This window comes from Stegodyphus dumicola, chromosome 7, assembly GCF_044657685.1.
Source record: "Stegodyphus dumicola isolate Sdum_Otavi_A_Nest chromosome 7, ASM4465768v1".
NCBI lineage: Eukaryota > Metazoa > Arthropoda > Arachnida > Araneae > Eresidae > Stegodyphus > Stegodyphus dumicola.
The window spans coordinates 57,032,390-57,049,154 of record NC_140774.1 but is presented as its reverse complement, the minus strand read 5'-3'; the positions used below and the strand labels follow the sequence as shown (position 1 = coordinate 57,049,154).

The 16,765-nt window shown below is 32.9% G+C and overlaps 1 protein-coding gene across 5 annotated transcripts in view; it reads left to right on the top strand.

Moving 5' to 3' along the window:
- Mctp (multiple C2 domain and transmembrane region protein) overlaps positions 1-13,676 on the top strand; it is a 312,273-nt gene extending 298,597 nt beyond the window's left edge. For 3 of the 5 annotated variants that reach the window (XM_085820253.1, XM_085820255.1, XM_085820254.1), the window contains exons 17-21: positions 334-384; positions 1,649-1,755; positions 2,576-2,685; positions 5,036-5,133; positions 12,674-13,674. In XM_085820253.1, coding sequence (XP_085676379.1) covers positions 334-384; positions 1,649-1,755; positions 2,576-2,685; positions 5,036-5,133; positions 12,674-12,751 — 444 coding nt within the window. In that variant the 3' untranslated portion in view covers positions 12,752-13,674. Of the gene's footprint in view, positions 1-333; positions 385-1,648; positions 1,756-2,575; positions 2,686-5,035; positions 5,134-5,213; positions 5,367-12,673 lie in introns of all 5 variants that reach the window. The other 2 variants (XR_015042007.1, XM_085820256.1) reach the window with 2 other exon arrangements.
- The last annotated feature ends 3,089 nt before the right edge of the window (positions 13,677-16,765 follow it).

The following is a 16,765-nucleotide window of genomic DNA, read 5'->3' as shown; positions in this document are numbered from 1 at the left end:
TGCATACCTTTTTTTTTTTTTAATCCACCGGGGAGAAATAAAGTTGAGTGGCTTCTGATGGCATTATGCAATCATGCTGTATTTCTAATCATTTGTACATCTACCTGGCATGTATTAAGTTGAATTAAATTCCAACATTTAATTTGTGGTGCACAAATTTTTATACCAGTTAAAGTATAATGCATCCACTAATTATTAATAGTATAAGTGTGAAAATAGTTCTCAGAAATGCTGTCATTTCAGTAGTGTATGTATAATTTTTAAAGGTGTAGCACTTTAATAATGAGATTAGAAATATATGCAAAACATTTTTATGCATATTAACTTTTTTAGATAGAAGAAATAGAAGATGATGATGATGATGATGACAAAGAAGACAAAGGTGTAAGTTGAATAACAATTATACTAATAATGAAAATGTTATTTGTACTTTTTCATTTTAAAAAATAAAGAGATTTTAGTTACTGAAATTGCATTTGTAGATTATTTAAATATATTAGAATACTTTTGCAGTCTGAGGCTTTCAAAAATGTTTTGTCAGAAATCTTATCAAATGCTCTTTGCAGTTTTCATTTGACTTCATATTTGAAACTTTTCATTGTGCTAATTAATGACACATAATTATCACTTCGGTTGTAGCAAAACTTTGCTATGGGTGCTCAAGATTGTCAGTAGTATTGTGATAAGATATTAGTTTACTCCTGATTGCCTTCCAAGGATAAAAAATTCAGAAGGCAGAACAGTATGTGAATGCTCTTTATTTCACCTGTGTATGAATGCTGAAAGATTCATTTACTGATAAATATGTTTTGTATAACACTATTCCTAGAAGATGCTACCATTTAAAAATATTCCTTGTTGAGGGAAATTGCTGTTTTTCTTCGGTATAAAAATTCTCTCTCTTGCTGATTTTTTATGTCTGTTACTTTAATTTGACCAAAAACAAATTGTTCATCAAACCATATATATTTTGAAAAAGAAACCTGTAAAATAATAAAAGCTCGCATAGACACTGTCATTTAAATTCAAAAATTTTTTAAAAATACTTTTGCATATTGCCATGTGGCAAACTAATTCACAGTACTATAAGCATCTCCTGGACGATGTTTCTGAGAGAGAATTAAAATTTTATTACATATAAAGCATATATCAAAATGATTAGAAGGGTCTGGAAGTTAATTATACATTGTACAGAAGTAAAAAAATTAGAACTGAAATAGTAAGTCTACCAAGTGTATGACACACTTAATCAAATGTTATATAAGCTTGATCACCTGGGGCAGATATTTGAATGATCTAATTTTTGCCATATATTGTGATTGTTGTACAAAGAACAAAATATTTGTGCGGTAACTATCCAGCAGCTAATCTATAGAACAAGATTACTGCAGCTTTTTAGACAATCAGAAAAGTTTTATTGATAAAATTGTGGTAGGAATTTTTAAGGTTTAGATAAGATACTCATTCAAGTAGTATTTCTTATTCATGCTCATATTCGTTGGATTTATAAAATATAATTATCGATATAATTAAATTTTATATCAGTTCCACTTTAATATATCCTATAATAAGTCCAAAAGTTTAAGAAATAATTTATGGATACTATTATTGAAAATATTTAAAATATTAATTCATTATGCACAAATAGGAGGAAAAAAAGTCTCTGAAAGAAAAGCTACAAGCTGTCCAAGATGCCACAGCAATGATTCAAAATATTTTAGGTGAAGTAGCTTCTTTTGGGGAAAGATGCAAAAAGTAAGTATTCATTTACTATAAACTTCATTTTAAATATTGTTATGAATTTTGTACATATATAAATAATTTTATTGAAATTGTAGTATTTTTTTAATAATTTAACATGAAAATCTAAAGAAGTGGAGCTCTGCCTTAAAAATAAGAATATGGAGACAAGTCTATTTAACATTGAGTAACTGGCTATCTCGCCAAGCTGGAATTTCAATTCATTTCTGATATTGAATAAGAATACAGGGGCAGGTCTATTTAACGTTGAGTAAATAGCCTTTTCACTAAATTGGTGACTCTGTCGCCAAACTTAGGAACATTTTGGTCCAATCTTTGTATAACTGTAATGGATATTGAAATTGAATTACTGGTCAAGTCCCTGTAAAACTTTAACCCTCTAAGCGACAAGGCCGTATATATACTGTTTAGAATATTTATTGTGATATCTGTAAGAACGTACATATACGTGCATATTAAAATATGTCAAAGAAGGCAATATATCAAAAGTACGCAATTCCAGATATGAAATACCAGGAGAGTTTTTACATTAAAATCAAAAAATATAAAATAAATTTTATCAACCTATCATGAGTTCTGTGTGCATTCCATCTGTTAAGAACTCATGTGTATGCAACAATATCTTTCAATAATATGGCATAATCATATTACTTTTATATGATTTATTACAATTACTGCGTGAATTTTTGTTAAATGATTTTTATCAGAAAAATGCTCTAGTGTAAGATGCATTTCACATAGAAAAATTGAACAAATTTATAATTTCATTTTCCTTTGCATTATAATTTTTAGTGAAACTTTTCCTTTCTTCCAGCACATTCAATTACACAGTGCCATTCCTTTCCTGGCTGGCCTTCCTTGTCCTTGTGGTAGCAACAATTGTGTTATATTTCATTCCAGTCCGTTATTTGATAATGGCTTGGGGTAAGTTAAACTTTCCTTGGAATTAAATTTTATGCTTTTATCAGCATTATTGATTTCACTTAGTAACAGAAATGTTCATTGCTCAGAATGTTGTATGTAGCTTTTAAGATGTAACATTTGTTAAGTCAAAAACTCTAGTGTTAAAAAAAAAAAAAAAAAAAAAAAAACTGAAATGTTTCAGATTTTAAATTACGTCCAAAGGGGCGTTTTTTAACATTTTGTGTGTTACCTTTCTTTATTAAATATCATGTGCGTCGCACTTAAACCATAAGATCCAGTGCAACAGCAATATCGCAAAATAGTTTTAAAACAAGCATATCTTTAGAATTTCCGATACAGAGACTCGCACGCTGGAGATAAAAATGTTTTTTCTGCACAACGTTGCCATTGCTCGCTTTGAAATCCTTGAGTTTGTTAATCAAAAATTCGTCAAAGTTTTAAAAATAGGAAATTGATCATAAAACAAATTTCAAATTTGGTCTTCCACATGCTCATATTCGTTGGAGATTACGTTATTCAAAATTCGATGACTCTATGTACCGTTGTTTTATCACAATACGAGAAATATACATACATTTATGCAGATTTTTCATTATTTAATTTCTTCAAATATAATGCAGGACTCTAACATTTTGTGGCAACAGTTTGAAAAGTGAACCGACATTTATGAGTCCGACGCAAAATGCCAAAACGAAACTAATAGTCCTTCGGGATTCAAATCCCTTTGGACTAAAAATGCTTTAAAAATGGGCGTAGCAACCATTGATTTTTGACCATTGACCGTGGAAGAAATTTATTTGCACTTTTTAGTTCTGTTACTGACTGAAATGTAAAAACTAAAATTAGAAAGTTATGATAATTATGGTGTATATTAAGTTTAATTAAAATTTTTTTTTAAAAACTAAAAGTTTTCATATTTTATGACATCCCAAGGGGCTTTTTTTTTAATGTTTTGTGTGTTACTTTTATTTATTAAACCTCATGTTCACACTTAAACCATAAAATTCAATTCAACAGCAATATCACAAAATAATTTGAAAAGAGCATATATTTAGAATTTCTGATACACAGTCTCTAACGTGCTGGAGATAATTCTCTTTTTCCTCGTACGGTGTTGCCATTGCTTGCTTTGAAATCGTTGAGTTTCTTAATCAAAAACTCATAAATGCTTTACAAAATATGAAATAGATAATAAAAGAAATTCCAAATATGGGCTTCTAGAAGCCCATATTCAGGTTGAAGTGTACATTATTCAAAATTTGACAGCTCAAACATTCATGCATATCTTCATTATTTAATTTCTTTAAATATAATGCAGGGTGATAATATTTGGTGGCAGCAATCTGAAAAGTGAAACGTTGATTGTAGTGAAATGCCACAAAATACCAAAATGAAATTAATAGCCATTTTGGGCTCATAAGATGGAAAGTTTTAAAAACCAATCAACTTTACTAATTCAGAAGACAAACAACAAAAATCAGCGTTATATTTACAAAATTTCACAGACTAGTTTCGATGGTTTTACCGAACCACCATCCTCAGCTGCAAAACCGTAAATGCAGCTGAGGATGGTGGTTCGGTAAAACCATCAAAACTAGTCGGTGAAATTTTGTAAATATAACGCTGATTTTTGTTGTTTGTCTTCATTTGCGGTTTTGCAGCTGAGGATGGTGGTTTGGTAAAACCATCGAAACTAGTCTGTGAAATTTTGTAAATATAACGCTGATTTTTGTTGTTTGTCTTCTGAATTAGTATTTATTCGGCGTGTTATTGTGTCTTAATTATTAAATCAACTTTAATTATTTAGCATATAGCTAACTTTACTTATGTGACAAAATAAAAACAATGTGGAACCTTATATCAAATTTGCTTTGCATGTTTGGGTCCTAATTGCAAATAAGTAGTCCAATGTATTTAAAGAAATAATCTTTTCTGTTCAGAATAATTTGTATTCTTCTAGCATAATTAAAACAAAAATCTACATTTTGTCATTCAGTTTGAATTTCATTCAATTGTAATTTAATTCCTAGCTAAAAAAAATTTCCTTTATTTGAAACCTTTTTATGTGATCTTCACAGTTTTAAGCATATGAGCTTCTTACATGTCCAAGGACAAGTCTAATTTCAACATTTCTGGTATCCTAGGTGATCATTACAGCTGGACACCATTTAAATTAAACATATAAACAATTTAAAGTGAAATATGCTTTTATTTAATTGTCATTTATAAAAACAACAAATGCTTTCCAACTTGATATATTAGTAAATGAGCTCTTCTGTAAAGTTCATAGATGCAATAGAGTAACATTGCCAACTAATGTAGATTATTAACATGTTATATTCTGTTACAGGTATTAACAAGTTTACAAAGAAATTAAGAAATCCACATGCAGTGCCTAATAATGAAATTCTTGACTTCATATCAAGAGTACCAGATGACGAAGAAAAGGTAATTCCATAATTAATCTCAAAATTATCCTAAAAATGTACTCATTTTTCAGCCAGATGAATTTTTTTTTATCAAATTAGGTGGACCACATGTGAGTTCAAGAGCAAGATCTGAATACAAGAATAACAGAATTAGCAGGACTTGGAGAATTAAAAAGATTATAATGTTCATATATTATAATGTTCAGCTATCTAATATTTACCATATCAAGATGATTGGCCGTCATAAAAATGGTACTGGGTCATTTGGAAAGTTTCTTGTTTTGGGGGGGAGGTGATAAATGCAAATGAAGCATTAAAAAAACATAAGAAATTTTCATTGAATCACATAAGCACCATTTTGTTTTTCTGTTCCATTTTTCCAGCAGCTGGAAAATTGATTTAAAAAAAAAAAGTCATTAGGTTTATTCATAACAATGTTATTGTGTTGCTGTCTCCCTGAAGAAGTAACAATCCTAAGGGAAGCACAGTCTAGTGAATATGGTAGGTGACACAAAATATCCCACCCATGCTCAACAAGTCTTTATCTGACTTTTGCTTTTAAAACTACCATTTGGGAATGGTATTTTTCTGAATTTATTATAGGATTTGGTAACAAAAATTAATAGTATGCAATTTCTTTGTAGTTCTACAATACACAATGCATTATTTTGAGGGCTGGATGCAGCTCCCTGTTGAAATTAATAAAAGAGGTTCTTTGGTCTGTTGCATGCTCTTTTTTATTGTAACATTATTGTATAGTATCCACTTCTCATTTCCAATGATCAACCATTTTATGAAAAAGGAGCTTCTTTATATTTTTCAGCAGAGAGTTGCATGTCAAAATTCAAGGAATCGTGTTCTACTCTGTTAAAGTATCGGGTACCCGTACATCCTAGTTTACATAACCAATCTTCTTCAAATGATCGTAGATATTATTTTAAATATCTCTAAAAGTTCCTGAACTGTATATCATGTATTTTTAGTGACAGCTTCCTTCACTAGGTCTTTATTTACAGAGTATGGTCATCCAGAGCAGGCATCATCTTTGAGGCTGAAATTTCCATGCTTCTCAAGCTACCTTCAACAGTAACACATACTTGGTTTTATAACTTTACTGAAGTTTTCTAATTGTAAACTGAACAACTGCAACTACAGTTTATAAGTTGCAACATTGTCTTTCAAAACTAAATGAAGTAAAGCTGGATATCTGTTAAAAAAAATAATCTTATATCAAAAAAAGATGCATTTGCGTGAGCAGAAACATCTGCAACTTTAGCATGCAAAATCAGTTCATCATTGATTGGAAATCTATAAAGTATGCAGTCACATATTCAGCAAAAGTAGCTTCTAGCATGAAAATAAAACTTATTTTTCTCTTCTGTTCTTTCCTCAAGTTCTTCCACTGCTTTGTTAGTTGCAGCCCCAGAGTTTGTCCCCTGCTTTGTTACCAAATCTTCACTTTTCTTCTGATTTTCTTTTTATCATAAATTACATGAAATATAGAAGACAAAGGTTGGTTTTACAAACTTTGATAATGTCTTTAAACAAATCACTAGTCATTGATTGCAAAACATGAATTCATAAAATTCTGCATAGTAGAATTGTATTAAGAACATCAAATGATGGTAAAATGGAGCACACAAAAAAGCAAAAAAAAATTTTTTAAGGTCCGAAGACAAAAACATAAACATTTGTTCTTCAACAGATAAACTTACAGTAATCAGCAAATGTTTCCCTTCTTAAGCAATTTTTTTTTTTTAATCTTTGTACCAGGTTTATGAATATATTTTGTAGTATTATTTTGAGAATTGCCAACTAAATTGCTCACAGGTACAGAAATTACTCTACTTTTCTCACACCTATATTTAACAGTGAAGGTAGGAATTACATCTCCATTTACTTCAAGTATTGTATAACTTTCAGGAGCCCTTTTTATTATTTTAAGGAAGGAAGCATTTACTTCTTCCTTAAAAGTAAAAAGAATGTTCCATTGGTCAAGGATTCTAGGTTAACATTTCTCTACATACATACTTCAAAATTTTTTTTATTTCATTACTATGAAGCTGTTTGGATTGTTTTAGTTTTTCCTTAACTTTATCACTCTATTCAAGATAATAATAAATATCAACAATGTGGCACTTATTGGCAAAGAAGCTGTCCCTTTTTCAGCTGCTAAATGTAAGAGGTAACATGTGTCCCTCATAATTTGCAAATCTGAATTTTCTTTTAAGATACTGCAACACTAATATTCAAGTCTACCATTACTGGTGCATTGTTGGCACCAAATGCTAAGCAGTTATCCACAGGAATGTACTATTTCAATTTATTTTAAAGTTTTAATAACCTAATCATCATATGTTTTAATAATATCTACTGTAGAAGCATTTATTCCATCATTTCTGAAAAGCTGTTATACCCAGTATTGTGGTCTAGATGTACTGAAGCTTGAAAGGAAGATATTGGTTGTAACATGGTTTGGTGGTGATTTTAATAACTTTTTGAATTTTGAGGCTGTTTCTATGCCAGTGTTTGGCAATGATTGTGACCTTGTCCCACTCTAATATTGATTGTGGATCCTCGGTAAGGTATTTGACTAAAGATGTGCTATTTTCATTTATTAACTGTTTGGCAAAAAGTGTAGATATACAGGGTGATTATAATTAAAGTTTAAGTTTCAAAACGCTATAAAAAAAGAACCACTCATGAAAATGACGTCAAATTTGAAAGGAATGTTATTGAAGAAGGCGGAAAGCGTATGGCAGAAGAAAAAATTTAGTTTCAAAAGTTAGCAACAGATGGCGCTGCAAGCGGAAGAAGACGTAAATTAAAATGTTAGTTAAATTTCAGTGTTGTAAAGCCGCCAGGTACCAGGCTGTTCCTCATTTCACGTCTCAGACGTTCGCCATGGGTGTTTCACTGCAGGATCGTGTCTGCTGGTAAAGCTGTATTACAAGAATGATGATTGTGCAAGAGTAGCTCTGCCAAAATTCAGGACGCTGAAGGGCATAAAAGAAGGTGTTGGTCCGATGAGTGTCGTAGGTCTAAAGAAAATAATGCAAAAATTTGAAACGACAGGTTCGTTTGATGTGCAATCTGGTAGACGGAGAAAACGAGTGCATTCGACGGTAGTTGAAGAAGTGGCCACAGCATTACAAGAGGGGTCGGCCAGTGGTGTGCAACCGTGCAGTGCACAAGGAATTGCCTGAACATTGGACAGGCCTACGAGCGCGGTGCTGAAAATTGTACGAAACATCCTGAAATGCTATCCGTACAAAATTGGCCATGTGCAGGACTGTCTGACTTGACAGCTAGGGAGACGTTTGCGTTAGAATTCCTGGCTCGCATGGAAGTGGATAATGAATGGCCGTGGAAAATTTTGTGGACAGATGAAGCCCATTTCTATCTGACAGGATACGTGAATACCCAGAATTGTCGAATATGGGCAACATAAAATCCACTGGCAATGCACCCCGTACCACTTCATCCTGAAAAGGTCACGGTATGGTGTGGCTTTACAGCATCATTCATCCTACAACCATATTTTTTCGAGCAGACTGGTGCTTCCGGTCCTGTTATCGCAACCATCACTGGTCAGAGGTATGTGTCTATTTTGCGCAACCATGTGATTCCAGCTCTGCAACAGCGTGGATGTGTGGATGAAATCATTTTTATGCAAGATGGCGCTCCTCTGCACATTGCACATCCCGTGAAGCAGCTGCTGAGACGCCATTTAGGAAATGCTCGAATTATCAGCCGTCATTTCCCTACAGCCTGGCCGTCCCGATCGCCTGATCTTATTCCGTGTGATTTCTGGCTGAGGGGATATCTGAAGGATGTTGTGTTCCGTGCCCCAATTGCAAATTTAGTGGAATTAAAGGCACGCATTTCGCAACACATTCTGAACATCACCCCGGAGACACTGCGATCCGTTGTGGAACATGCTGTTTGTCACTTTCAACTTGTTGCACACGACGGTGGACACCATATTGAACATGTTTTGCGGCAGTCTCGTGACAGTTCCGAACTTCTTTGACGAATGGTTCTTATGTGGTATGTCACCGCAAAACTCTTGAAACCGATCTGTCCCTTTCGATGTGATATGTACAGTCATGAAAATAAAATTATTCAACAATTCTAATTTGTAAATGCGTTTTAATGTGTAACTTCCACCTTAGCCGTTGTTTTACGAATCATTTCTCGTCGTGATTCTCCCGCTTACAGCGCCATCTGTTGCTAACTTTTGAAACTAAATTTTTTCTTATGCCATACGCTTTCTGCCTTCTTCAATAACATTCCTTTCAAATTTCACATCATTTTCATCAGTGGTTCTTTTTTTATAGCGTTTTGAAACTTAAACCGTTAATTATAATCACCCTGTATTTTCAGTTTTTTGGATATTAAGCCAATGTTCTATGTTTCCCTGCTTGTATCTTCATTGCGAATCAAATTGGTATTATTCATCTGAAGTATATATTGTTCAGTTTATCTGATCTTAACAATTTCCATTGCTAGGTCTGGGGTAATGGCAAGTTTATAACCATATCTTTTAAATATATAACCATATCTTTTAAATATGGAACAGATGTGTATGATTGGGTTATAGAAAGAAAGTTCCAATAAATTTACTGTTATTTGATGTTTAATCGGTAACAACTGTACGTTTTGAGAAATGACAGTAGAATCTTTTTTATTTTCTTATTGCGCTCTTCCACAAAATTAGGAGGATATGTATTGTTTTACAGTATGTATTATATGTATGTTTGTAATTGCGTTTAGTTTCATATAATTCCAGTGTGGAACTAAAATCCTTGGATTGTTCCAAGCTTAAAAAAAAGCAGCTGTTTTATGAGGATGAAAAGGCAAAAGTCAAACAAGCTTATTGCTGGGTTGCCTATTAGTTTATGATAGATTGTAGTCTGAAGAGAACTGCTTTGTCTTTAAATTAAAAAGGTCAAGAAATTAAATGCTATTATTGACTTCTCTATTGATCACTAACTACAAGTTGCAAAATTTCTCTAAAATACAAATAATTCTGGAATAAGACAACAAGTGTTTAAATTCATCTTATGAATGTTTCCTTAGCACATAGCATGAAAATATCATCTACATACCTGTTCCAAAAAACTTCAATTTTCTGTACATTTAGCCTGCAATTCAGAACACACAAACAATGTGGAAACCAGTGAAAGGTGACAAATGTGATGAAGCCATCCATATCAGCTCCAGCTGATGAAACTGGTGTGTCATGTGTAAAAGCTCGTATACTTTCATTTTATTTGTGCTTAAACATGATTCCGATTTGTTAAGTAAAATTTTTCTCTCATTTTTATTTTCATTTTAACCATGTGCCAGTTTTCCCCTCCCCCTTTTTTTTTATTTATTTATTTTTTTATTTCCACAATGTTAAATTATCTCAAGGGGAGAAGTTTCCTGTGGTGCTTGGTGTGATCAGGGCTTTCTAAAAAAAGAAAAAAAAAAAAAAAAAAAAAAAGACTGAGCCGAAACTTATTTTTATCATACATCCAACAAACTTAACACTGTTTAACTATATTTTCATTCTTACTTCATTTTGACTTTTGTCATAGCTTTTAAGCAATATATTATTGTAATTCCGCATCTAGCATTCCTTTGTTTTTAAGACCTTGTTTCTATAGTAGAGGTATGTTTGAAGTAAAAAATTCAGAATCTAATAATCATAAATTGATAGAAATGTTATTGCTGAAGATATATTATTCAAGGAAGAGAAAGCCCCTAAGATTTAATGTGTTCCTTGCATAAGCCCTCAGAATGTAATGATTATGTAGCACACATATATATACTACATATATATTCGGTCTACCGGAAAGTTCTGTTGGTTTCTATGACAACAATTTTCGACACGTAAGCACATGTTTATTTGGCGCATGTTCTGTTCTCTATTTTTATCGCTAATGTATACATACTGAAGTAGCAAATTAACTAAAACAAAGATGATTCACATTAATCTTGAAGCCATAGTGTACCCATGGCTACTGATAAAGTTCATTTACACCGCTGTTTTTTATATGAATTTCAACAAGGAAGAAATGCTACAGTAGCATGTAGAAATTTATTGAAAGTGTTTGGTGAAAGTACGGTATCTGATAGGACATGCAGAAGATGGTTTGAAAAATTTTAAACAGGTGATTTCGACCTTTCTGATAAGCCATGTTCTGTGCAATTATCTTTGATCAACGAAGATGTTGTTAAGACCATGTTGGAGCAAGATCCTTTTCTGACAACACTGGAGATTGCAGAAATGCTTAATTCAGCTCAGCAAACCATTTCAGACCATATTTGGAAGATAGGGTTGGTGAGGAAATATTCAAGATGGGTGCCATATGAATTAAGTCTGAAGAATTTGGATGATCGAGTCGTCATATGTACATCTCTGCTAGCTTGGAACAAAATTGAGCCTTTCTTGAACCGGATGATAACTGGGGATGAAAAGTGGATTACCTAAGAAACAGAATAAAGGGCATGTTGTGAACCCAGGAAACATAGACCTTTCACCTATAAACCAAATTTGACTCTGAATAAGAGAATGTTGTGTGTATGGTGGGACATTTGAGAACCAATACATTATGAGCTTTTAAAACTGAATGAGCCACCCAACTGGTATAGTGGTTAGCGTAGCTGACTGCCATGCCGAAGGGCCCAAGTTCAAATCCCAGAGAAGGCATGGATGTTTGTAAATGTATAATGTCAGTGTGGCATGGCAGCCTTCTAAATATGCAGCGAGCCGAAAGTCCCCTCGTGTGGTATGGTAGAAGGGGAGAGGGGTGGAAGACCCATCCCACGGGGGTGCTGCCCATCAAAATTGGGGGCGGAACTGAGCTAAATCGCACTGTCACGTGAGTGGTGCTCAAGGCTGTTGCCAACAGCAGGCTTAATTTAGTGCTCCTTGCCACAAGAAATTTCATGAGCTTGGGCTGACTACATCAGACAAGTGAGCATAAGCAACAACAGCAAAACCAAATGAAAAGCTCAATTTGGAGAAGTATTGCCAGCAACTGGATAATTTAAAGACAGCAGTCCAAGAAAAGGGACCAGCGATATTCAGCAGGAAGATCATAGTATGCATCATGATAATGCCAGTCCACATGCTGCTTTGGGGACATGACAAAAAATTACAGAATTAGGCTGGGAAATTCTGTTACATTCACCATATTCCCCAGACTTAGCACCTTCCAACTATCACTTGTTTTTGTCCTTACAAAATTCTTTTGAAGGGCAAAAAATTTAAAAGTAAAGACCATATCAAACAAGCATTGGTTCAATTTTTCACATCAAAAGATACAATATTTTTCAAAAATGGGATATACTAGTTGCCCTCACGCTGGCAAGAAGTTATCAGTAATAATGGCGATTACATTATTTAATTAATAAAGTTTATTGACAGTAAGAAAAATTTATATTTTGTTTTATTCCAAAAATGGACAGAATTTTCTGGTAGACAGAATATAGAATGCATATATAAGATGTATTTAATCTTAGTATATATTTATGCCACTGAATTTTTGAAATCCATTATTTTTTAGGTCATGTATCGAGAGCTGAAGCCGATGTTTGTAGATCTTACAGACAGCGATAAGAAAAGAAAGAAAAAAAGGAATTGAATCTCTTGGCCTGAATATTATTCTTACAATGTGAAAGGAATATTTTGCGCCTCTTCTAAATTATAGAATTGCCAAAGGAATTTATTCATCTTTCTCTGTGGCATGTATGCCAACTGTGATTTAAAATCAAACGGTACTAGGCGTCAGAAGTTTCTTGCTATGTTGCCATTAATCAAAGTCATTTGTTGGCACTAGCATTTCTTGAATGTTGCTGTTTCATTTGCTCATTTGATGTTCCATATCTGGTATTTTAACTATGATATTCTAGTCACTTGTTGATAAACTCTTGATATCTAGTCAATCATGTAGCCTTACAAAGTTGACTGGTTTGAACTATTTTTGTATGATATATCATTCCAATCATTATGAACATTTTTAGTAGCATTTTAATATTTGAAAGTGCAACGAAAAGTGGCATAAGCAAGTGAAAAAAATCTGAAGCTTATTGTTGGAAGTGCATTACATTTAGTTTATTCGAAAGACATTTTGTACTGCAATTTCCTAAGTATTTTATTCCAGTTTAGTATGTATTTTTTTTAAGTGAACGAGATTTTTATTTTAATATAAAAAGTTTCTTTGTTTCACTTAACTTTCTAGAGCAGTGCTCTGTAAATGAGAGTATATGTTCCTTGCATGTGCCACAGGAACTTAAAAATGAGTACTTACATTTTCAAAAAATGTTTATCTTTGAGGAATAAATCCTCAAACTTTTATCTCAGATTTCAAATATTAGAATATAAGAATTAAACACTTAAATTTGAGTTTTCCTCTCTTTTCATGTCCTTCAACTTCCACTACTTATAAATTTTTATTTAATCTTTTATTATCAATGAATATGTATTGTGTGTTTCCTATTTCATTGTCCTTTTTAACTATTTCTATCAATTTTTAAATATATTTTCCTTTATATAAGTGGTTTGTTGTCATTTTTGTAATATCATTTACACACATGGTAATAACTCTTAAATATGAGACATATTCAAAATTTAAGTTCTGTTTTCCAGTTTTTTTCACAAAATGCTTTGGGGAAAAAAAATTTGTGCATACATAATAATTTAAGAATCTCGGAAATCAACTGACATTTTTTCCAAATTCGTAAGTTCAATAAAATTTACATGTTATGCTAAGATATTTTAAATAACTTAAAATAAATATGATCTATTGTTTATTTTTGAGAAATTTGAATTTTTTTAATCAGACAGGTAAATTAAACTGAAAAGATGATGAGTACAGTGTCTTGGGACAAATGGAATTTTGATAATGGAATGATAAGAGGCAACACCGATGGTTTGCCAAAACAATGAATTTAAAAATATGTTCCATTTTAAGATTTAAAAACATTTTCATGAATTAATTCAAAACTAAGTAGTATGGAAGACACAATTATCCCATGGGCCAACAGTTTAAATAATTTGGTGGCATAAGCCCCGTTCACCTGCAACACTCTTTCGCACAGCCACCAATTGTATTAGAGAGAAAAGGGGATATAAAGTAGTTTTGTCTTCAGGACTAGTCCAGATGCACAGTCTTCCATCTCTTAACCCATAAGCCACTGCTAGCAATAATGTCACAAATGTGAATCTGATTGGCAGATTTCTAACATCTGCATATATCTTTTATTAACATAATTTATTGTTGCTATAGAACACTAGCTGAGTTTTTTTCATGGCATCTCTGGATCATAAAATTTTGTCCATTTGGTCATAAAATCTGAAGGTAATTTTACCACCAGCTCCAGATATTCTTAAAGGGAACTTGGTACCCCAAAATCGATTAAATTACTGATTTTTTAATTTTTTACTAAAAAAAAAAATGCCTTTTATACCCTTACTACTCTGAAGAGAAATTTTGAAATTATCTGACGATAATAAATGGTATAAAAAGGCTTTTAAAATTTTTGACAGTCCTTTAAATGCCACGTCCCTTCAGCGTTTATTTTTTTCACTTAATTGCTTCAGTAACTTATTAAAAATCAGTGTAAAAGAACAGGAATGTAATTCAATATGGCTGCAACTATTAGCAAACTCTGTTTATATGTATAAACCAATTTATTTAAATACTAAGTAAAATTGGGGTGGGGGTGGATTTTTTTTAACTAGCAAGTTTATATAGTCAGCTCAGCAAATATTTTTATGTGTATTATCAGTTTTGCTATGCTCCCAATTTTTTTAAAATTATTGTAATGTTCATATTTGCCTCTTTGGCTAATAAGTTTGCTGACCACTGACCTAGGGCAAAATGATTTTGGAGAAGGATATCTTGGATAGTTTAAATATGGACGAGGATTTTGCCAGGGAACAAAAAGGTGACAGAAGGTGACTAGCATCTTACCCGCATTAATTCCTACTCGTAATTTATCCATCGGTGATTTTGCTTCCTGGATTTTCATAATAAGTAACATGATATTTTCTAAGACTTGCTGAATATTTTCATCGAAGATCCACTTTATAGCTTCATCTAAGGAACTTGTGTTTTTTGGGATTTTCTGCAACTTTTTCTTTACTTCCCCGGAAACTTTTTCGCTGTACTTCCTTTTCCTTATCAGTTCTGGTTACTTCTTGTGTATTCTTTAGCTTTGCGAAATCTTTTACAGACAGGATTGGTGGGGGAGGTTTCTTCAGGATTGATTTTCTTTTGAACTTTTCCTTATAAACTTTACGTTCACTATAACTACCTTACGTGGCTATCGCCGTAAAAAATACAGGTCGGTTTTTCCTCAGGTTTCTTTTGGCATGTCCGTGTGCTGTGATTTTCTCCGCATTTATAGCACCATTCCTGATGCTTGCATAAATGCTGTATATAACCATATTCTTGGTATCTGTAGCACTGTGTCGGGCGTTTTCTGGGGGCAAACTTATCGATTCTTATGTTAATGCTCAACATGTTATTCAAGTTAAAAATGACATTTCCTGCGTTATTTCTTTTAAATTCTAAGAAGAATATTGGCAACTTTTCAATGACGCCTTTTCTGGATCTGGTAAACTGCTTAAATTTCCTTTTCTGCAGATCGTTGAATATCGCTTCTTCAGCGACTGTCTCTGGGATATTCTTTAACACTGCTGTTTATGTTCTTTTTCACTGGCCAGTTGGAAGGTGTGAAAAGGAATATTCCTTTCGTCTATCAGCTTAGTCATTTTTTTATAATCCTCTGTGTTTTTAACATAGACGTAGATATTATTTGTCTTCATATTTCCCTCATATTCTTCCGAACAGTGATTTTGAAAAATGTCATCGACTTTCATCCAATCAGTTGAATTTTGCAGAAATACAATGGGTGGGGGCGTCTCCTTCAGGATAGCTCCCGCCTTCCTCATTAGCATCACTATTTTCAAGCTGCTTGTACCGATTTTCGTGTGTAATATCCATTGCAAAATTTTGCCGGGGATTTTGCAGTTTTCTTTGGGAACTTCCATTCCATGTCCAAATTTCCACTCTCATTTATTCTAGGTTTTTCTTTACTGCTTTTGAAATTTCCTCAACCTTTCCCTTCTTATTTGGGATAGCTTTCATTAACTCTTCCGTGACTGCATCCACCCCTCCTCTTTCTAAAACTTTCTTTAGATATCTAAATCCTTCTTCATCCGTCATGCTATTTCTCCTTTCTTTTTCTGTATCAGGATTGGTTTTCTGCATAATCTTTTTGCCTTTCCCTTTCTTCTGTCTTTCCTCTGCTTCCATGACTTCGTGAAATGTTGGACACACCGGCTGCGATCTTGAAGAATGCAGCGAGATTACAGAGTCTGAATAGTCAAAATCGTCATCATCCATGACATCTGCGGTGCTTGAGGACATTTTAGTGAGACCCGAAGGAAGGAACTTAACAAAGTTTTAAGAATCAACACGCAGATAACAGTTTATTTCGCTGATCTCCTACTATTACTGGGCCAACTCGTCTTACTGACTGCTTATAATAATCGACTAATCACCTTTGCACACTCCTCTTGATCCATGCCTATTCTGAACACATTCATCAAGGTCATTGTTAGTGAGTGGTGAATCATTTAAAAGGACTGA